Source organism: Chiloscyllium punctatum, chromosome 8 (assembly GCF_047496795.1).
Source record: "Chiloscyllium punctatum isolate Juve2018m chromosome 8, sChiPun1.3, whole genome shotgun sequence".
Classification (NCBI taxonomy): Eukaryota; Metazoa; Chordata; class Chondrichthyes; order Orectolobiformes; family Hemiscylliidae; genus Chiloscyllium; species Chiloscyllium punctatum.
In genome coordinates this window covers 131,207,626-131,230,084 of record NC_092746.1, presented here as the reverse complement: position 1 = coordinate 131,230,084, position 22,459 = coordinate 131,207,626, and the positions used below count along the sequence as shown (strand labels likewise).

The following is a 22,459-nucleotide window of genomic DNA, read 5'->3' as shown; positions in this document are numbered from 1 at the left end:
CAGGGCACTGGTTAGGCTACTTTGGAACGTTGCATGCAATTCTGGTCTCCTTCCTATTGGAAAGATGTTGTGAAACTTGAAAAGGTTCAGAAAAGGTTTACATTGATGTTGCCAGAGTTGGACGATTTGAGCTATGGTGGTGGGGGGGGTGGGGTTGAGTAGATTGGGTCTGTTTTCCCTGGAGCATCGGAGGCTGAGCGATAACCTTATACAGTAGAGGTTTATAAAATCGTGAGGGGCATGGATAGGATAGATAGACAAAGTCTTTTCCCTGGGGTCGGGGAGTCCAGAACTAGAGGGCATAGGTTTAGGGTGAGAGGGGAAAGGTATAAAAGAGACCTAAGGGGCAACTTTTTCACACAGAGGGTGGTGCGTATATGGAATGAACTGCCAGAGGAAGTGGTGGAGGCTGGTACAATTACAACATTTAAAAGTATATGAAGGGTATATGAATAGGAAGGGTTTGGATATGGGCCGGGTGTTGGCAGGTGGGACTAGATTGGGTTGGGATATCTGGTTGGCATGGACGGGTTGGACCGTCTAACCCTGTGCTGTCTCTGTACTGGTAGTGTTTAATGGGGACAGTGTAGAGAGAGCTTTACTCACTATCTTACCCAGTCCCTGTCCTGGGAGGGTTTGATGGGGACAGGGTAGAGTGAGCATTACTCTGTATCTATCCCCATGCTGTCCCTGTCCTGGAAGTGTGTGATGGGGATGGTGTAGGGGGAGTTTTACCAGGCAGTACCTGTATTTGATGCAGAGTTGGACCCCAAGGGGCCCACACCGCTCCGCGTAGCTCTGACGAATGGCCTGGCGGGTAGCTCTGACTGTGCTCACCGTCATCGTCACCAGAGGACACGTGCTGCAAGGTGAGGGGAGGGAAATGTCAGCAGGAGCTTCATACATCTCCCCCCCCCCCCCCACTCCATGCTCCCTCACACTCCCCCTGCTCCCCCCTAACACTCCCCCTGCTCCACCCCCACACCACACTCTTCCCCGCCACACTCCCTCTGCTCCCACCCACACTCCCCTTGCTCCCATCCACACTCCCTCTGCTCCCACCCACACTCCCCTTGCTCCCACCCACACTCCCCCTGCTCCCATCCACACTCCCCCTGCTCCCACCCACACTCCCCCTGCCCCCCACACTCCCCCTGCTCAGCGCTACCCGCTCTTACCCCCCAACTGTCTTTTGTGCTACCCCCACGCTCGCATGATCCCCCAATCTCAATGAACAAACAACATTACAGCACTGGAGCAGGCCCTTCAGCCCTCCAAGCCTGTGCCAATCCAGATCCTCTATCTAAACCTGCCGCCTAGTTTCTAAGGATCTGTATCCCTCTGCTCCCTGCCCATTCATGTATCTGTCAAGATACATCTTAAATGACACTATCGTTCCCATCCCTACCACCTCCGCTGGCAATGCATTCCAGGCACTTACCACTCTCTATGGAAAGAACTTTCCATGTATATTTCCTTTAAATTTTCCCCTCTCACCTTGAACTCATGACCCCTAGCAACTGAGTCCCCTACTCTGGGGAAAAGCTTCTTGCTATCCACCCTGTCTACACCTCTCATGGCTTTGTAGACCTCACTCAGGTCCCCCGTTTAACCTCTGTCTTTCCAATGAAAATAATCCTAACCTACTCGACCTCTCCTCATAGCTAGTGCCTTCCATACCAACATCCTGGTGAACCTCCTCTGCAACCTCTCCAAAGCATCCACATCCTTTCGGTAATGTGGCGACCAGAACTGTACGCAGTATTCCAAATGTGGCCAAACCAAAGTCCTATACAACTGTAACATGACCTGCCAACTCTTGTACTCAATACCCCGTCCAATGAAGGAAATTACACTGTATGCCTTCTTGACCACTTTACTGACCTGTGCTGCCACCTTCAGGGAACAATGGACCTGAACACCCAGATCTCTCTGTACATCAATTTTCACCAGGACTTTTCCATTTACTGTACAGTTTGCTCTGGAATTGGGTCTTCCAAAATGCATCACATCGCATTTGCCTAGACTGAACTCCATCTGCCATTTTTCTGCCGAACTCTCCAACCTATCTATATTTAACTGCATTCTCTGACAGTCCCCTCCACTGTCTGCTACTCCACCAATGGTGTCATCTGCAAACTTGCTAATCAGACCACCTATACTTTCCTCCAGATCATTTATGTACAGGGCAACCTCAATTGTTCAAACTTTGATTATCCGAATTTTGGATCATCTGAGCAAGATCTCAAGGTCCCGATGTTTGGGTAAACTGTATTATCCGAACATTCGATTATCCAAACAAAATATTCCCCACCCGTGTTGTTTGGATAATCGGGGTTGCCCTGTCAATCACAAACAACAGTATTCCCAGCACGGATCCCTGTGGGACACCACTGGTCACAGGTCTCCATTTTGAGAAACTCCCTTCCACTTCTACTCGGTCTCCTGTTGCCCAGCCAGTTCTCTATCCATCTAGCTCGCACACCCAGGACCCCATGCGACTTCATCTTCTCCATCAGCTTACCATGGGGGACGTTATCAAACGCCTTGCTAAAGTCCATGTATATGACATCTACATCCCTTCCCTCATCAATCAACTTTGTCACCTCTTCAAAGAATTCTATTAAGTTGGTAAGACATGTCCTTCCCTGAACAAAACCAAAACCATGTTGCCTATTTTCTTCCAAATGGGTATATATCCTATCCCTCAGTATCTTCTCCAGCAGCTTCTCTACCACTGACATCAGGCTCACCGGTCTGTAATTACCTGGATTATCCCTGCTCCCCTTCTTAAACAAGGGGATAACATTAGCAATTCTCCAGTCCTCTGAGACCTCCCCCATGTTCAAGGATGTTGCAAAGATATCTGTTAATGCCCCAGGTATTTCCTCTCTCACTTCCCTCAGTAACTGGGATAGATCCCGTCCAGACCTGGGGACTTGTCCACCTTAATATCTTTTAGAATATCCAACACTTCCTTATCCTTATGCTGACTTGACCTAGAGTGCTCAAACATCTATCCCTAACCTCAACATTCGTCATGTCCCTCTCCTCGGTGAATACCGATGCAAAGTACTCATTTAGAATCTCACCCATTTTCTCTGACTCCACCCATATCTTTCCTCCTTTGTCCTTGAGTGGGCCAACCCTTTCTCTAGTTACCCTCTTGCTCCTTAAAGATGAATACAAGGCTTTGGGATTTTCCTTAACCCTGCTTGCTCAGGATATTTCATGACCTCTTTTAGCCCTCTTAATTCCCCGTTTCAGATTGGTCCGACATTCCAATATTCTTCCAAAGCTTTGTCTGTTTTTAGTCCCCTAGACCTTATGTATGCTTCCTTTTCCCTCTATTACGCCTGAAGTATCAATATCTTGGGTTATTTAGTTGCCAATCATGCCCTTCCATCAACCAAGTCTCAGTCATAGCAGGTCTCTAGCACCACACCCCCTACCCACTTCTTGCATCCCTCACTCTCACTCTTGTGATCCCCCCAACCCTCACACCCCCATTCTCACACTTCCCCACTCTTGTGAACCACAACCTTCACCCCCATCACATCCCCTCACTGTCACCCACCCCAACTCTCATGCCCCTACAACTCTTGTGCCTCCCACTCTCTTATCCTCTGACTCTCGTGCCCCCCCCACTCTCGTACCCCACCCACTCTCACGCCCCTCACTTTCTTGCCCCCCTACTCTCATTCCCCCTCACTCTCCTGTCCCCCAGTCTCCTGTTCCCCCCCTCCCACTCTCCTGCACCCCCCCTACTCTCATGGCCCCACTCTCCTGTCCCCCCACTCTTGTGTCCCCTCCACTCTCCTGTCCCCATTTCCCTGCCCCCTCCACTCTTGTGTCCCCCCCTCTCACCCTCCCACTCTTGTGTCCCCCCCCCCCACTCTCACACTCCCCACTCGTGTTCCCCACTCTCACGCCTCCCCCCACTCTCACACCCCTCCCCCCTCCTCCATCACAGTATTTGACAAACTGAGTGGCCTCCCCCCAGTGGGCCCCCCCCCTTCACACCCTGACAGTGGGCAGGGGGAGGGGTGGGTGTGGGTATTGACCGGCCCGTGTTACTCACAGTTTCTGGCACCGGCTTCCTGCAGTGCCCTCGGGACATTCACATTTATTAAACTGCTGACAGGTGCCTCCGTGTTGGCACAGGGGAACACACGGCGTTATCACAGCTGCACAGACAATCAGAGAATGGTCACTGCACAGCAGGAGGCCATTACACCCATCACACTGGTGCTGACCCACTGCCCTACCTGCTCCCAGACTCTCCCTGAATGATTCCATTCTCTCTTTCAGCCTTGGTTGACCCTGAACGCCCCCACACTCTCATTCTAAACCCTATCCACTTGCTGCTCCATGTGTCATCGCTGCTTCTTTCATTGATCTCTGCAAATGTTTGACCTCTACTTTTTGATCCTTCCACCAATGAGAACAATCTTTACCAACTGACTCAGCCCAGAGTCCCTATGATTGTACACACATCCCTCTAATCTCCACCCAGATCCCAAGTCTCCCATTCCTGGGATGTGGCACTGCTGGCTAGGCCAACATTTATTGCCTGTCCCTAGTTGCCCCTGGGAGTGTGGTGATGAGCTGCCTTCTTGAACCGTTGCAGTCCATGTGCTCTGGGTTGAACCACAATCCCCTGAGGGAGTAAATTCCAGGATTTTGACCCAGTGACAGTGAAGAACTGGTGATATATCTCCAAGTCAAGATGGCAAGTGGAGGGGGACTTGCAGAGAGGTGGAGTTCCTATGTATCTGCTGCCCTTGTCCTTCTAGATGGAAGTGGCTGTGGGTTTGGAAGATGCTGTCTGAAGACCTTTGGTGAATTTCTGCAGTGTTTCTTGTAGATGGTACACCTGCTGCTACTGGGCGTCAGTGGGGGAGGGAGTGGATGCTTGTGGATGTGGTGCCAATCAAGCGGCTGCTTTGTCCTGGATGGTATCGAGCTTCTTGAGTGTTGTTGGAGCTGCCCCCATCCAGGGAAAGTGGGGAGTATTCCATCACCCTCCTGCCTTGTGCCTTGTAGATGGTGGACAGGCTTTGGGGAGTCAGGAGGGGAGTTACTTGCTGCAGTATTCCCAGCCTCTGACCTGCTCTTGTAGCCACTGCATTCATAAAGGTATTAGTAAGGTCATAAGATCATAAGGTGTGGGTGCAGAAGCAGGCCATTCAGCCCTTGCCCTCCATTCAACGTGATCATGGTTAATCTGATCATCCTCAAATCCACATACCTGCCTTTTCCCCATAACCTTCCATTCCCCTTCCTGGTTAAAACTGTCTGCCTCAGCCTTGAGTATACTTCATGATCCAGCCTCAACTACCCTCTGTGATAAAGAATTCCACAGATTGATGAGTCTCTGAGGAAAGAGATTCTTTCTGATCTCTGTCTTAAATGGGTGACTCTTTATTCTGAGATAGTGTGCTCAGGTCCCAGACCCTCCCTCAACCTTTCCACGTCTGCCTTTGTCAAGTCCCTGAAGAACCTTGCATCTCATTCTTCAAATCTCCAATGAGTACAAGTCTGACCTACTCAACTGCTCCTGTCAGGGATCAACCTCTGAACTGTCCCACTTTTCCCCAGTTCCCTTAAATTGGTTTTCCTAAAGTCTAGTGTATCTGATGACAACATCCTGTCAGATAGAAAAGACAATCTGAAAGACTCTGGCACCCTGAGAATATGTTGGAACATCTCAGTAAGTCAGTGAGCATGTCTGCAGAAACCCCACCGCACATTGTTCAGAACAATCACTTTACCTTGAAGCTGAAGACAGAGACAAATCTCACAGGTTTCCCGACAGGTGTCAATTACAAATACAAAGCTGGAGAGAGACATGAGAGTTCTTGGGACATGTTCACATGAGGCTGTGGGATAGCTGCTTTCTCAGGCAGAGGGCAGGTGGATGACCCTGAGAAAGAGGGTGAGCTGTGATTGCATAAGGAAGGTCCAGGTCAGTCTGCGTCTGGGATGTTGATAGTGAGAGATTCAGCAATGGTAACACCATTGAATGTACGGGGCAGTGGTTAGGTTGTCTCTTATTGGTGCTGGTCATTACCTGGCCTTTGTATGCCACTTGTCAGCCCAAGCCTGGATACTATCCAGACCTTGTTGCATTTGAACATGGACTGCTTCAGTATCTGAGGAGTGGGGAATGGTGCTGAACATTGTGCAATCATTGGTGAACATCCCCACTTCTGACCTTATGATGGAGCAAAGTTCATTGATGAAGCAACTGAAGATGGTTGGGCCTAGGACACTACCCTAGATGTCCTGGAGCTGAAATGACTGACCTTCCACAATTACAAACTATGAGTGAATTTGCCACCTGATACCCATTGATTCCAGTTTTGCCAGGGCTCCTTGATGCCACACTTGGTTGAATCCAGCCTTGATGTTAAGGGCTGTCTCTCTCCCCTCCCCCCTGGAATCCAGCTCTTTTGTCCATGTTTGACCCAAGGCTGGAATGAGGTCAGGAGCTGAGTGACCCTGGGGGGAACCCAAACTGGGCAGGTCACTGAGCAGGTGCTGCTTGGTAGCTCTGTTACTGACACCGTCCATCACTTTACTGAGGATCGAGAGGAGAGTGATGGGGCAGGAATTGGCTATTTGGGATTTGTCCTCCATTTTTGTGATGTCTGGGCAATTGTTCATGTTATCAATAGTTTCAGTCACCTTTTGACAAGTTTATATTTCTAGATTTATTAACTGCATTTACAAAGCACCTGCTGTTGGGATGGGATTTGAACCCATGTGTACTGAGCTTCAGCCAAAGCCTCTGGGTTACTATTTCAGTGATGTTACAACAACTCCAGCATTTCCCCCGTGAGGTGGCTCAGCTCACAATATTGTCAGGACCAGAGCCAGACGGCTCAGGGCTGATGTCAGCAGCATCTCTTACACGAAAAGGACAGAGGACCCCGCTCCCTGAAAAACTGGGGGGACTGGGGACCAGAGGAAAAGTGTCTGATCGCTGGACTGGCTGAGGCCTGAAGGAGAACAAGGTGAGGAAAGCCAGGATAGTGGTGAGGGCTGATCATACCCATTCTCTTCACATTGCCCTTCCTGAGGGTGTCTTTCTGAGGGAGTGGCTGGGACAGTGGCATGGAGGGGGGGATTTAAGGGTGATGGCAAGGTGGGTGGGTCGGGGGCGATAGGGAGAACTGATTGGGATTGCACAGTTGAGGACGTGTTGAGAGTGTAGGATGGTTAGGGCTTGTAGAAATTGGGCAGATGGAGATGGGCAGGTATATGAGGAAATGGGGTAAATGCTGGCCCATTAGGGGCAGTAGGGGCTTATTGAAGTTCAGGTATGTAGAGGGTTTGGGGGACAAGCTGGGGAAGGGGTAACTGTAATGGGGGCTGTTTGGAGCTGGGTGTCTGTGGCAAGTGCTGCAATGTATTATGGAGGTGGCTAATATTGAGAGCAGGGATACAGCGGGCTGTGTTTGGTTTGGGGTGGAAGCAGGAATTTCGGAAACCTCACCTGATTCACATCTCTTTCCTGTAAACTGGCTGCGACATCGGCATTTATTGTATCCAATGCATGTGCCTCCATTTTTACATTTCGGGACACACACAACTGGCTCTGAAACAGAACACACCCGGGATCAATCCAAAAGGAACCAATCACAAATCACCCACACATCCCTGAATTAACTTATCAAAGTTACAGTGCTGAGGGAGTAGGCACTGTCAGAGGGTCAGTGCTGAGGGAGTGGGCACTGTTGGAGGGTCAGTGCTGAAGGAGTAGGCACTGTCAGAGGGTCAACGCTAAGGGAGTGGGCACTGTCGGAGGGTCAGTGCTGAGGGAGTGCCGCACTGTCGGAGGGTCAGTGCTGAGGGAGTGGGCATTGTCAGAGGGTCAGTGCTGAGGGAGTGCCGCACTGTTGGAGGTTCAGTGCTGCGGGAGTGCCGCACTGTCGGAGGTTCAGTGCTGCGGGAGTGCCGCACTGTCGGAGGTTCAGTGCTGCGGGAGTGCCGCACTGTCGGAGGTTCAGTGCTGCGGGAGTGCCGCACTGTCGGAGGTTCAGTGCTGCGGGAGTGCCGCACTGTCGGAGGTTCAGTGCTGCGGGAGTGCCGCACTGTCGGAGGTTCAGTGCTGCGGGAGTGCCGCACTGTCGGAGGTTCAGTGCTGCGGGAGTGCCGCACTGTCGGAGGTTCAGTGCTGCGGGAGTGCCGCACTGTCGGAGGTTCAGTGCTGCGGGAGTGCCGCACTGTCGGAGGTTCAGTGCTGCGGGAATTCCGCACTGTTGGAGGGTCAGTGCTGCGGGAGTGCCGCACTGTCGGAGGTTCAGTGCTGCGGGAGTGCCGCACTGTCAGAGGGTCACAGACCCACCAACATTCCCTCTGTAGTATTTCTCCATTCCCTTTTGAAAGATCCTCAGAATATAAGATGCGGATAGAAACAGGCCTTTCTGCTGATTGAGTTTGCTCCAGTATTCAATGAGATCATGGCTACTCTGATCATCCTGAACTCCACTTTCCTGCATTTTCCCCATCACACTCAATTCCCTTCTTGATTAAAAATTTGCCTACCTCAGCCTTGAAAACACTTTGACTTACCCATTTGTCTATTTAAATAATATTCATCTCCACTATTCTTCCTGACAAATCACATCACCTCGATATCCATCTTTATATCATCCTCACCACTTGCCTTCCCACCAATTTGTGAGTCATTAACAAATTCACTTTCACTCATCCAAATCGATTACATAGATTGTAACTAACTGTGGGCCCTGCACTGATTCCTGGGGCACTCCATTGGTTACAGGGTGCCATCCTGAAAATGCATCCATTACCCCAACCACCATGGATTCCTGTCTTATGAAGCAGCTTAATGTGTGGTTATCATACACTTTCTGACAGTCTAAATGTATTACATTGACTGGGCTCCCTTTATCCAGGCTGTAACCGCAGGCTGGAATGTAGGAGTTGTGTCAATTTAATATATTTTTTGACAAAATAAACTTGATGGGCACAAAGGCCTTTTCTGTTCTGTATGATTTTATGATTCGTCTGTAATCGATTCTGTTTGTTACCTCTTCAAAGGGCCATAGTCAATCTGTCAGAGCAATGATTTCCCCATCATGAAGCCATGAATCTGACTCTTCCCGATTATATTGGATATTTCTAAATGTTCTACTAATACATCTTTCTCACAGACTTGAACATTTTCCCAATAAAAGACGTGGAGCTAACTGGCTTGAAGTTACCTGTTTATTGAAGCCACCCTCTCTGTCCTGCTCCCCTCCCCTCCCTGTCCTGCTCCCCCCTCTCTCTCTGTCCTGCTCCCCTCCCATCCCTATCCTGCTCCCCTCTCTCTCTCTGTCCTGCTCCCCTCCCCTCCCTGTCCTGCTCCCCCCTCTCCCTGTCCTGCTCCCCCCCCCGTCCTGCTCCCCCTTCTCTCTGTCCAGCTCCCCCCCTCTCTCTCTGTCCTGCCCCCCTCTTTCTCTGTCCAGCTCCCCCCCTCTCTCTCTGTCCAGCTCCCCCCCTCTCTCTCTGTCCAGCTCCCCCCCTCTCTCTCTGTCCAGCTCCCCCCCTCTCTCTCTGTCCAGCTCCCCCCCTCTCTCTCTGACCTGCTCCCCCCTTTCTCTCTGTCCTTCTCCCCCCTCTCTCTGTCCAGCTCCCCCCCTCTCTCTCTGTCCTGCCCCCCTCTTTCTCTGTCCAGCTCCCCCCCTCTCTCTCTGTCCAGTTCCCCCCCTCTCTCTCTGTCCAGCTCCCCCCCTCTCTCTCTGTCCAGCTCCCCCCCTCTCTCTCTGTCCAGCTCCCCCCCTCTCTCTCTGACCTGCTCCCCCCTTTCTCTCTGTCCTTCTCCCCCCTCTCTCTGTCCTGCTCTCCCCTCCCCCCCGTCCTGCTCCCCCCTCTCCCTCTGTCCTGCTCTCCCTTCTCTCTCTGTCCTGCTCCCCCCCTCTCTGTCCTGCTCCCCTCCCCTCCCTGTCCTGCTCCCCCCCTCTCTGTCCTGCTCCCCCCCCTCCCTGTCCTGCTCCCCCCCCTCTCTCGGTCCTGCTCCCCCCCCTCTCTCGGTCCTGCTCCCCTCTCTCTCTCTCTCTCTCTCTCTCTGTCCTGCTCCCCCCCTCTCTCTGCCCTGCTCCCCCCCTCTCTCTCTGTCCTGCTCCCCCCCTCTCTCTCTGTCCTGCTCCCCCCTCTCTCTCTGTCCTGCTCCCCCCTCTCTCTCTGTCCTGCTCCCCCCTCTCTCTCTGTCCTGCTCCCCCCTCTCTCTCTGTCCTGCTCCTCCCCCTCTCTCTCTGTCCTGCTTCCCCCCTCTCTCTGTCCTGCTCCCTCCCCTCTTTCTGTCCTGCTCCCCCTCTCTCTCTGTCCTGCTCACCCCTCTCTGTCCTGCTCCCCCCCTCCATGTTCTGCTCACCCCCTCTCTGTCCTGCTCCCCCCCTCCATGTTCTGCTCACCCCCTCTCTGTCCTGCTGCCCCCCCTCTCTCTGTCCTGCTCCCCCCCTCTCTCTCTGTCCTGCTCCCCCCTCTCTCTCTGTCCTGCTCCCCCCCTCTTTCTGTCCTGCTCCCCCCCCTCTTTCTGTCCTGCTCCCCCTCTCTCTCTGTCCTGCTCACCCCTCTCTGTCCTGCTCCCCCCCTCCATGTTCTGCTCACCCCCTCTCTGTCCTGCTGCCCCCTCTCTCTCTGTCCTGCTGCCCCCTCTCTCTCTGCCCTGCTCCCCCCCCCTCTCTCTCTCTGTCCTGCTGCCCCCTCTCTCTCTGCCCTGCTCCCCCCTCTCTCTCTGCCCTGCTCCCCCCTCTCTCTCTGCCCTGCTCCCCCCTCTCTCTCTGCCCTGCTCCCCCCTCTCTCTCTGCCCTGCTCCCCCCTCTCTCTGATCTGTTCCCTACCGTCTCTCTCCCCTCTGTGGTGAGCTCGCACTATCAGAATCCCCTTGTTCAGTCGGTTCTGTTCGGGTGGTGGTCACTCACCGATCTGGCAGCGAGCCCCCCGCCACCCTGTGGGACAGAAGCACTTGTTGACATCAATGCACTTTCCTTTGTTCAGGCAGCGTGGAGTGCACACAGCTGTAACCGAGAGACATCAGAATATTATTACTGCTCAACACAGAGTGAGGCAGAGTAACACATTATTACTGCTCAACATGGAGTGAGGCAGAGTAACACATTATTACTGCTCAACATGGAGTGAGGCAGAGTAACACATTATTACTGCTCAACATGGAGTGAGGCAGAGTAACACTCATTATTAAAGCTCAACACAGAGTGAGGAAGTGTAACAATCATTATGACTACTCAACACAGAATGAGGCAAGATTATTACTCAACCTGGAGTGAGGCAGAGTAACATTCATCATTATTGCTCAACACGGAGTGAGGCAGTATAACACTCATTATTACTGCTCAACAAAGTGTGAGGCAGAGTAACACTCATTATTACTGCTCAACACAATGAACATAGAACATAGAACATAGAAGAATACAGCGCAGTACAGGCCCTTCGACCCTCGATGTTGCGCCGATCAAAGCCCACCTAAACTACACTAACCCACTATCCTCCATATACCTATCCAATGCCCGCTTAAATACCCATAAAGAGGGAGAGTCCACTACTGCTACTGGCAGGGCATTCCATGATCTTACGACTCGCTGAGTGAAGAACCTACCCCTAACATCAGTCCTATATCTACCCCCCCTCTTAATTTAAAGCTATGCCCCCTTGTAATAGCTGACTCCATACGTGGAAAAAGGTTCTCACTGTCAACCCTATCTAACCCTCTAATCATCTTGTACACCTCTATCAAGCCACCCCTAAACCTTCTTTTCTCCAATGAAAACAACCCCAAGTGCCTCAGCCTTTCCTCATAGGATCTTCCTACCATACCAGGCAACATCCTGGTAAACTTCCTCTGCACCCGTTCCAGTGCCTCCACATCCTTCCTATAGTATGGCGACCAAAACTGCACACAATATTCCAGATGCAGCCGCACCAGAGTCTTATACAACTGCAGCATGACCTCAGGACTCTGGAACTCAATTCCTCTACCAATAAGAGCCAGTATGCCATATGCCTTCTTCACTGCACTATTTACCTGGGTGGCAACTTTCAGAGATCTGTGTACGTGGACACCAAGATCCCTCTGCTCTTCCACACTACCAAGTATCCGACCATTAGCCCAGTACCCCATCTTTTTATTACTCTTACCAAAGTGAATCACCTCACACTTAGCTACATTGAACTCCATTTGCCACCTTTCTGCCCAGCTCTGCAGCTTCTCTATATCCCGCTGTAACCTGCCACATCCTTCCTCACTGTCTACAACTCCACCGACTTTCGTATCATCCGCAAACTTGCTCACCCAACCTTCTAACCCTTCCTCCAGGTCATTTATAAAAATGACAAACAGCAATGGTCCCAAAACAGATCCTTGCGGAACACCGCTAGTGACGGCACTCCAAGATGAACCTTTGCCATCAACTACTACCCTCTGTCTTCTTCCAGCCAGCCAATTCCTAATCCAAACCTCCAACTCACCCTCAATGCCATATATCTGTATTTTCTGCAGTAGCCTACCATGGGGGACCTTATCAAACGCCTTACTAAAATCCATATATACCACATCTACCGCTTTCCCCTCATCTACCTCCTTAGTCACCTTCTCAAAGAATTCAGTAAGGTTTGTGAGGCACGACCTGCCCTTCATAAAACCATGCTGACTATCCCTGATCACATTATTCTTATCCAGATGTGCATAAATCCTATCCCTTACAATTCTCTCTAAGACTTTGCCCACAACAGAAGTGAGACTCACTGGCCTATAGTTACTAGGATTATCCCTGCTCCCCTTCTTGAACAAGGGAACCACGTTTGCTAGCCTCCAGTCCTCTGGCACTACTCCTGTAGACAAAGAGGACACAAAAATCAAGGCCAATGGCTCTGCAATCTCCTCCCTTGCTTCCCAGAGAATCCTAGGATAAATGCCATCAGGCCCAGGGGACTTATCTATTTTCTGGAAATGCCAGAATTTCCAACACCTCTTCTCTACATATCTCAAAGCCATCCATTCTACTTATTCGTGCCTCAGTATTCATATCGACAACAATGTCCTGTTCCTGAGTGAATACTGACGAAAAGTATTCATTCAGTGTCTCCCCAATCTCTTCAGCCTCCACACGCAACTTCCCATTACTATCCTTGATTGGACCTATTCCTACCCTAGTCATTCTTTTATTCCTAACATACCTATAGAAAGCCTTAGGGTTTTCCCTAATCCTACCAACTAAGGACCTTTCATGTCCCCTCCTTGCTGCTCTTAGCTCTCTCTTCAGGTCCTTCCGGGCTACCTTATAACTCTCAATCACCCCTATTGAACCTTCACGCTTCATTTTTACAAAGGCCGCCCTCTTCCATTTAACAAGGGATTCCAATTCCTTATTAAACCATGGCTCCCTCACACGACCCTTTCCTCCCTGCCTGATAGGTACGTACTTATCAAGGACACTCAATAGTTGCTCCTTGAACAAGTTCCACATATCAATTACGCTCTTGCCTTGGAATCTACTTTTCCAATCCACACATCCTAAGTCATGCCTCAACGCATCATAATTTCCCTGCCCCCAGCTATAACTCTTGCCCTGTAGTACACACTTATCCCTCTCCATCACTAGACTAAAAATCACCGAATTGTGGTCACTGTCCCCAAAGTGCTCACCTACCTCTAGTTCTAATACCTGGCCTGGTTCGTTACCCAGAACCAAATCCAGTATGGCCTCACCTCTTGTTGGCTTATCTACATATTGTGTCAGGAAACTCTCCTGCACACATTGGACAAACACTGACCCATCTAATGAACTTGAGCTATAGCTTTCCCAATCAATATCAGGAAAGTTAAAGTCTCCCATAACAACCACCCTATTACTGTCACTCTTCTCCTGAATCATCTTCGCAATCCTTTCTTCAACGATTCTAGGACTATTAGGAGGCCTGTAAAAGACTCCTAACAGGGTGACCTCACCTCTCCTATTCCTAACCTCAACCCAAACTACCTCAGATGGCAAATCTTCGTCCATCTTCCTTTCCACCGCTGTAATACTATCTTTGACAAGCAAAGCCACACCCCCCCCCTCTTTTACCCCCACCTCTGACCCTACTAAAACATTTAAACCCTGGAACCTGCAACAGCCAATCCTGTCCCTGATCTAGCCATGTCTCCGTAATAGCCACAACATCGAAGTCCCAGGTACCAACCCACGCTGCGAGTTCACCTACCTTATTTCGTATACTTCTTGCATTGAAGTATACACACTTCAAGCCACTCTTCTGTTTACAGGCACCCTCCTTTAAGATTGATGCCATATTCCTAACCTCCCTACACTCCAGGTCCTGCACCCTAAAGCTACAGTCTGGGTTCCCATGCCCCTGCTGAGTTAGTTTAAACCCCCCCCAAGAGCACTAGCAAACCTCCCCCCAAGGATACTGGTGCCCCTCAGGTTCAGGTGCAGACCATCCTGTTTATAGAGGTCCCACCTTCCCCAGAAAGAACCCCAGTTATCCAAGTACCGAAATCCCTCCCTCCTGCACCATCCCTGTATCCACGCATTTAACTGTTCTCTCTCCCTATTCCTCGACTCTCTATCACATGGCACGGGTAACAAACCAGAGACAACAACTCTGTTCATTCTAACTCTGAGCTTCTAACCTAGCTCCCTGAAAGCCTGTCTAACATCCTCAGCACTCCTCCTACCTATGTCATTGGTGCCAATATGGACCACGACTTCGGGCTGCTCCCCCTCCCCCTTAAGGACCCGGAAAACACGATCAGAGACGTCACGTACCCTTGCACCTGGGAGGCAACATACCAAACGTGAGTCTCTCTCGCCCCCACAAAACCGCCTATCTGTGCCCCGAACTATCGAGTCCCCAATTATTATTGCTCTGCTCTTCTCTACCCTTCCCTTCTGAGTAGCGGGGACAGGCTCCGTGCCAGAGGCCTGAGCCCCGTCACTTACCCCTGTCGTCCCCCCCACAAGTATCCAAAAGGGTATACTTGTTCTTGAGGGGAACGACCGCAGGGGGTCCCTGCACTGGCTGCTTCCTCCCAGTCCCCCTCACTGTCACCCATCTATCTGCCATCTTTGGAGTTACTACTTCCCTATGAGGCAGAGTAACACTCATTATTACTGCTCAACACGGAGTGAGGCAGAGTAACACTCATTATTACTGCTCAACATGGAATGAGGCAGAGTAACACTCATTATTACTGCTCAATATCAAACAGAGAACAGTACAGCACAGTACAGGCCCTTCAGCCTTTGATGTTGTGCTGACCTGTCGAACCAATCTGAAGCCCGTCTAACCTACACAATTCCATTTTCATCCATATGTTTATCCAATGACCATTTAAATACCCTTAAAGTTGGCGAGTCTACGACTGTTGCAGGCAGAGCATTCCATGCCCCTACTACTCTGAGTAAAGAAACTACCTCTGACATCTGTCCTAAATCTAACACCCCTCAATTCAAAGTTGTATCCCCTTGTGCTAGCCATCACCATCTGAGGAAAAAGGCTCTCCCTGTCCACCCGATCTAACCCTCTGATTATCTTATATGTCTCTATTAAGTCATCTCTCAACCTTCATCTCTCGAACAAAAACTGCCTCAAGTCCCTGAGCCTTTCCTGTAGGACCTTCCCTCCATACCAGGCAACATCCTGGTAAATCTCCTCTGCACCCTTTCCAAAGTTTCCACATCCTTCCTATAACGTGGTGACCAGAACTGTACACAAAATTCCAAGTGTGGCCGCACCAGAGTTTTGTACAGCTGCAGCATGACCTCATGGCTCTGAAACTCAATCCTTCCCCCAATACAAGCTAACATTCCTGATGAAGGGCTTATGCCTGAAACATCAATTCTCCTGCTCCTCGGATGCTGCCTGACCTGCTGTGCTTTTCCAGCACCACACTCTCAACTCTGATCTACAGCATCTGCAGTCCTCCCTTTCTCCTAACACATGGTATGCCTTCTTAACAACCCTATCACCCTGGGTGGCAACTTTCAGGGATCTATGCACTTGGACACCGAGAGAGACAGAGTAACACCACATTAATACTGCTCAACACAGAGTGAGACAGGGAAATTTGCTGTCCTTAACCTGCTCTACCCTACAGGGGACTGCAGACACAGCGGTGCGGTTGAATTTTAATATCTCTCAGGGTAATGAGGGATGGGCAATAAATGTTGGCCTCGCCAGTGACATCCTCATCCCATGAATGATTACAAATCAAATCTGTTCCCATTGCAGACTCCTTCCAGCCTCTGCATAACTTACTGTCCTATCTATCCCTGAATCTTCTGCAAACTCAGCAACACTGCCTTCTATCCTGCCTCACATGATTCAACAGCCCATCAGCTTAACAGACAGCAAACTGAGGCTGGTTTGTGCCTTGACTATGTGAAGGTAGATGATCATCTGCAGCCTGCCTCAGCTGCCAGGCCAGATGGTGCAACTGTTAAAATTCCACCCTCACAATCTCCTGCTCGGGACAGCACTGAGCACTGCCTCTTGGTGACCATTCGGAGACTGGCCTGCAGCCAGGAATATCAGACAGCCAGAGGTTCCCTGTAGGGGCTTCCAAAGCTGAATGGACACTGGGAACTGAGCGATGAACCATGGCTGAGCGGGCAGCCATACCCAGTGGTCATCAGAAGACCATCAGGAGCAGAATTGGTCATTCAGCCCATTGAGTCTGCTCTGCTATTCCATCATGGCTGATAGATTTCTCAATTCCATTCTTCTCCCTTCTCCCTGTCACCCTCGATCCCCTTACGAATCAAGAACCTGTCTATCTCTGTCTTAAATATACTCACTGACTAGGCTTCCACAGCCCTCTGTGGTAATGAGTTCCACACATTCCCCACCCTCTGGTTGAAGAAATTCCTTCCCATCTCCATTCTAAAGGATTGTCCCTTCACTCTGAGGCTGTGCCCGTGGGTCCGAGTGGAAACATCTCCACATCCACTCTATCCAGGCCTCTCAGTATTCTTTATGTTTCACTCCGATTCACCCCCTCCCCCCCCCCCCCCATCCTTCTAAACTCGATTGAGTGCAGACCCAGAGTCCTCAAGCACCCCTCAGGTGACAAGCCCTTCATGCCCTGGATCATTTTTATAAACCTCCTCTGGATCCCCTCCAACACCAACACATCCTTCCTTAGATACAGGACCCAAACCTGCTTCCAATATTCCATATGCAGTCTGACAAGAGCGTTATACAGCCTCAGCTGTCCATAAGACCATAACACACAGGAACAGAAATTAGGCCATTCAGCCCATCTGCACCACCATTCAGTCATGACTAATACGTTTCTCAACCCCATTCTCCTGCTTTCTCCCTGTAACCCTTGATCCCCTTGACAATCAAGAACCTATCTATCTCCGCCTTAAATATACTTAATGACCTGGCCTTCACAATCCTCTGTGGCAATGAATTCCATCGATTCCCCACTCTCTGGCTGAAGAAGTTTCTCCTTATCTCCATTCTAAAAGCTCTTCCCTTTATTCTAAGTCTGTGCTCTCGGGTCCCAGTCTCCCCTGCCAATGGAAACATCTTCCCAACATCTACTCTGTCCAGGCCATTCAGTATTCTGTAGGTTTCAATTAGATCCCCCCTCATCCTTCTAAACTCCATTGAGTATAAATCCAGAGTCCTCAAAAGCTCCTCATGTGTCAATGCCCAAAACGTCAATTTTGCTGCTCCTTGGATGCTGCCTGAATTGCTATATTTTTCCAGCACCACTAATCCAGAATCTGGTTTCCAACATCTGCAGTCATTGTTTTTACCTCAATGCTGAGTTTAACAATGTTAGGGGTTGAGCATCTTCTCCTATGTCGTTACCCCAACCCCTACACCCAGACTTTGTCATCACATGGACTACTAGGGTAACCTTGACCCACTCCTTTCTCTGCCCAACTGTTTTCTTCACTAACTGTTCATCCCTCAAACTCCACCACAACCCCAACCCACCTTCAGCATAAGCACCAACCTTTTCCGAATTACTATCAGTTCTGAGGAAAGGTCACTGGACGAAATATTAACTCTGCTTTCTCTCCACAGATACTGCCAGACCTGCTGAGTTTTTCCAGTAATTTCTGACTTGGTTTCTGATTTCTAGTTTCAGCAGTTCTTTGCTTTTGTTTCTGGTTTTCTGAGCTTATCCAGACCCTCTTCATCTCTGAAATGCCCCACCCCAGGCAACATCCTGGTGAACCTCCTCTGCAACCCCTCCAGTGCAATCAGACCCCTCCTATAGTGTGGTGACCGGAACTGCACAAAGTACTCCAGCTGTGATCTAACCTAAGTCCTGTGCAGCTCCAACATAACCCTCCCTGCTCTTATAATCTATGCTTGGACTGATAAAGCTAAGTGTCCTGTATTCCTTCCAAACTACCCTTTGAACCTGTGCTGCTGCCTTCATGGATCTGTGCACAAACACCCCAAGATCTCTTGGTTCCTCCTCTTGTCCTGCCATTCATTCAGTACTCTCTTGTCCTGTTGCCTCTTCTAAAGTGCATCCCATCACATTTATTCTATTCAAGAATTGAGAAGAGCCTGCCCTGAGAGCTGTCTCCATGTGTGTGTGAGTCACGTACCTACCTGTCAGACACTGTATCCCTGTGTAGTCAGAAGGACACTGGCAGGTATTGGGGGCAATACATCTCCCTCCGTTAGCGCACGGCAAGTCACACACAGCTTCCCAATGGAGGAGAAGAGAAAATCCAGGGGTTACTGCTAGACACTGACATATCATTGATAAAAATCCCACCTACACCTATAAGGAGAATGGGAAAGCTGGACAGTGGTCTTGATGAACAGCTCAGGCAGGGCTTTAGTCAGACCACACACTGGTCCATAATAAATTCCACTGCAGTGGTCTTTTCCTGATCACTGGGCATGCCAAAGATGGCAAGCTCAAAGACACAGCTCCTTTAACCTTTGAGATTGCAGGTTGTGAGAGCAGTGGAACTGCAGCTGGACATGTCATGGTACTGCTGCTGGGAGAGTGAACTGAATCACTCAGGAGCATGGGTTCCACAGAAGCTGCTGTAATTAAACTCCAACCACACAATGAAGAAATCGGGAATGGAAAGCTTCTCTTCGTGATGAAGACTGAAGCTATCACCAAATCTCAAAAACTGTACCTCCTTCAGCACTGAACTTTCCAGACCGAAACCTGGCCTGCCCTCGGTGTGCCCCTAAACCTAACTGCCCTTTGAAATGGTCAAGTGAACCACACAGATGTATCAAAATATGACAAAGTCTCACAGGTGAAATGAAACCAGATGGACACCTGGCATCAACTGAGATACCGGAAAACACAGCAGCAGAAACTGCTCTGTCAACCCTGCAGGGACCTCATCAACATCACGGGGTTAGTGCCAACAGTGGGAGAGCTGTCTCACAGACTGGGCAAGGCACAGCTTGACACAATCATGCTCAGGGAATCATACCAGCAGGACAGATCCAGCAGAGGAGGTGGCACAGGAGTGATAACAGAGTACCGCACTGTTGGAGGGTCAGTGCTGAGGAAGTGGGCACTGTCAAAGGGTCAGTGCTGAGGGACTGCGACACTGTCAGAGGGTCAGTAATGAGGGAGGGCCGTGCTGTCAGAAGATCAGTGATGAGGGAGCACTGCACTGTCAGAGGGTCAAAACTGAGGGAGTGGGGACTGTCGGAGGGTCAGTGCTGAGGGAGTGCTGTACTGTCGGAGGATCAGTGCTGAGGGAGTGGGGACTGTCAGACAGTCAGTGCTGAGGGAGTGGGCACTGTCAGACAGTCAGTGCTGACAGAGCACCGCCCTGTCAGAGGGTCAGTACTGAAGGAATGCTGCAGTGTCGGAGGGTCAGTGCTGAGGAAGTGTCACACTGTTGTAGGGTCAGTGCTGACAGAACGCTGCACTGTCAGAGGGTCAGTGCTGAGGGAACACCACACTGTCAGAGGGTCAGGATTGAGGAAGTGCTGCACTGTTGGAGTGTCTGCGTTGAGAGAGTGTCACACAGTCGGAGGTTCAGTGCTGAGGTAGTGGGCACTGTCAGAGGGTCTGTGCTGATGGAGTGGGCACTATCACAGGGTCAGTGCAGAGGGAGTGCTGCACTGTCACTGGGTCAGTGCTAAGGGAGCGCCACACTGTCGGAGAGTTAGAACTGAGGGAGTGGGCACTGTCGCAGGGTCAGTGCTGAGGGAGTGGGCACTGTCGGAGGGTCAGTGCTAAGGGAGCGCCACACTGTCGGAGAGTTAGAACTGAGGGAGTGGGCACTGTTGGAGGGTCAGTGCTGAGGGAGTGCCGCACTATTGGAGGGTCAGGACTGATGGAGTGTTGCAATTTTAGAGGCAAAATTAGAGTGGTGCTGGAAAAGCACAGCAGATCAGGCAGCATCCAAGGAGCAGGAAAATCGACGTTTCAGGCAAAAGCCGTTCATCAGATGTGTTAGCTTTTATTGATAGAAGGATTGAGGTTTGGAGCCATGTGGTCATGCTGAGGGAGCGCCACACTGTTTGTGGGTCAGTGCAGAGGGAGTGTCACAGTGTCACAGGGTCAGTGCAGAGGGAGTGCCACACTGTCAGAGTTAGAACTGAGGGAGTCTTGCACTGTTGGGGGAGTCAATGCTGAGGGAGGTCCATACTGTTGAAGGGTCAGTGCTGAGGGAGCATCACACTGTCAGATGGTCAGTGCTGAGGGAGTGCCACATAGTTGGAGGGACGGTGCTGAGGTAGTGCCACACTATCGGAGGGTCAGTGCTGAGGGAGTGCCACACTGTGGGAGGGTCAGTGCTGAGGGAGTGCCGCACTGTGGGAGGGTCAGTGCTGAGGGAGCACTGCACTAGCAAAGGGTCACACTGAGGGAGTGCCGCAGTGTTGAAGGGTCAGGACTGAGGGAGTGGTGCACTGTTGGAGGGTTTATGCTGAGGGAGTGTCACACTGTTGGAGGTTCAGTGCTGAGGTAGTGGGCACTGTCAGAGGCTCAGTGCTGAGGGAGCACCGCACTGACGAAGGGTCATACTGAGGGAGTGCCACAATTTTGGAGGCAAAATTAGCGTGGTGCCGGACAAGCACAGCAGGTCAGGCAGCATCCAAGGAGCAGGAAAATCGATCTTTCAGGCAAGATTTGCCATCTGAGGTAGTTTGGGCGGAGGTTAGAAATAGGAAAGGTGAGGTCACCCTGTTAGGAGTTTTCTACAGGCCTCCTAATAGTCCGAGAGAAGTAGAGGAAAGTATTGCGAGGATGATTCAGGAGAAGAGTGAAAGTAGCAGGGTGGTTGTTATGGGGGACTTTAACTTCCCAGATATTGACTGGGAAAGCTATAGCTCGAGTTCGTTAGATGGGTCGGTGTTTGTCCAATGTGTGCAGGAGGGTTTCCTGACACAATATGTAGACAGGCCAACAAGAGGTGAGGCCATACTGGATTTGGTTCTGGGTAACGAACCAGGCCAGGTGTTAGACTTGGAGGTAGGTGAGCACTTCGGGGGCAGTGACCACAACTCGGTGACTTTTACTCTAGTGATGGAGAGGGATAAGTGTGCACTGCAGGGCAACAGTTATAGCTGGGGGCAGGGAAATTATGATGCGGTGAGGCATGACTTAGGATGCGTGGATTGGAAAAGTAGGCTTCAAGGGAAGGACACAAATGATATGTGGAGATTGTTCAAGGAACAGCTAATGGGTGTCCTTGATAAGTATGTACCTGTCAGGCAGGGAGTAAAGGGTCATGTGAGGGAGCCGTGGTTTAATAAGGAATTGGAATCCCTTGTGAAAGGGAAGAGGGCGGCCTATGTAAAGATGAGGCGTGAAGGTTCAGTTGGGGCGATTGAGAGTTATAAGGTAGCCCGGAAGGATCTAAAGAGAGAGCTAAGAGCAGTGAGAAGGGGACATGAAAAGTCCTTAGTTGGTAGGATTAGGGAAAACCCTAAGGCTTTCTATAGGTATGTCAGGAAGAAAAGGATGACTAGGGTAGGTATCGGTCCAGTCAAGGATAGTAGTGGGAAGTTGTGTGTGGAGGCAGAGGAGATCGGTGAGACACTAAATCAATACTTTTCGTCAGTATTCACTCAGAAATAGGACTTTGTTACCGATGTGATTACTGAGTCACAATTAATTAGAATGGACGGCTTTGAGGTATGTAGGGAAGAGGTGTTGGAAATTCTGGAAAGGATGAAAATAGATAAGTCCCCTGGGCCTGATGGCATTTATCCCAGGATCCTCTGGGAAGCAAGGGAGGAGATAGCGGAGTCATTGGCCTTGATTTTTATGTCGCCGTTGTCTACGGGAATAGTGCCAGAAGACTGGAGGATAGCAAATGTAGTTCCCTTGTTCAAGAAGGGGAGCAGGGATAACCCTAGTAACTATAGGCCAGTGAGTCTCACTTCTGTTGTGGGCAAAGTCTTAGAGAGAATTGTAAGGGATAGGATTTATGAACATCTGGATAGGAATAATGTGATCAAG

The 22,459-nt window shown here is 50.4% G+C and overlaps 1 protein-coding gene across 3 annotated transcripts in view; it reads right to left on the bottom strand.

Moving 5' to 3' along the window:
- The window catches only part of LOC140480928 (uncharacterized), a 276,989-nt gene that overhangs the window by 2,753 nt on the left and 251,777 nt on the right, over positions 1-22,459 (bottom strand). For all 3 annotated transcript variants that reach the window (XM_072576515.1, XM_072576518.1, XM_072576516.1), the window contains 5 exons: positions 18,616-18,711; positions 10,935-11,030; positions 7,502-7,603; positions 4,082-4,187; positions 746-862 (listed from right to left, as the gene is read on the bottom strand). In XM_072576515.1, coding sequence (XP_072432616.1) covers positions 746-862; positions 4,082-4,187; positions 7,502-7,603; positions 10,935-11,030; positions 18,616-18,711 — 517 coding nt within the window. The remainder of the gene's footprint in view (positions 1-745; positions 863-4,081; positions 4,188-7,501; positions 7,604-10,934; positions 11,031-18,615; positions 18,712-22,459) is intronic.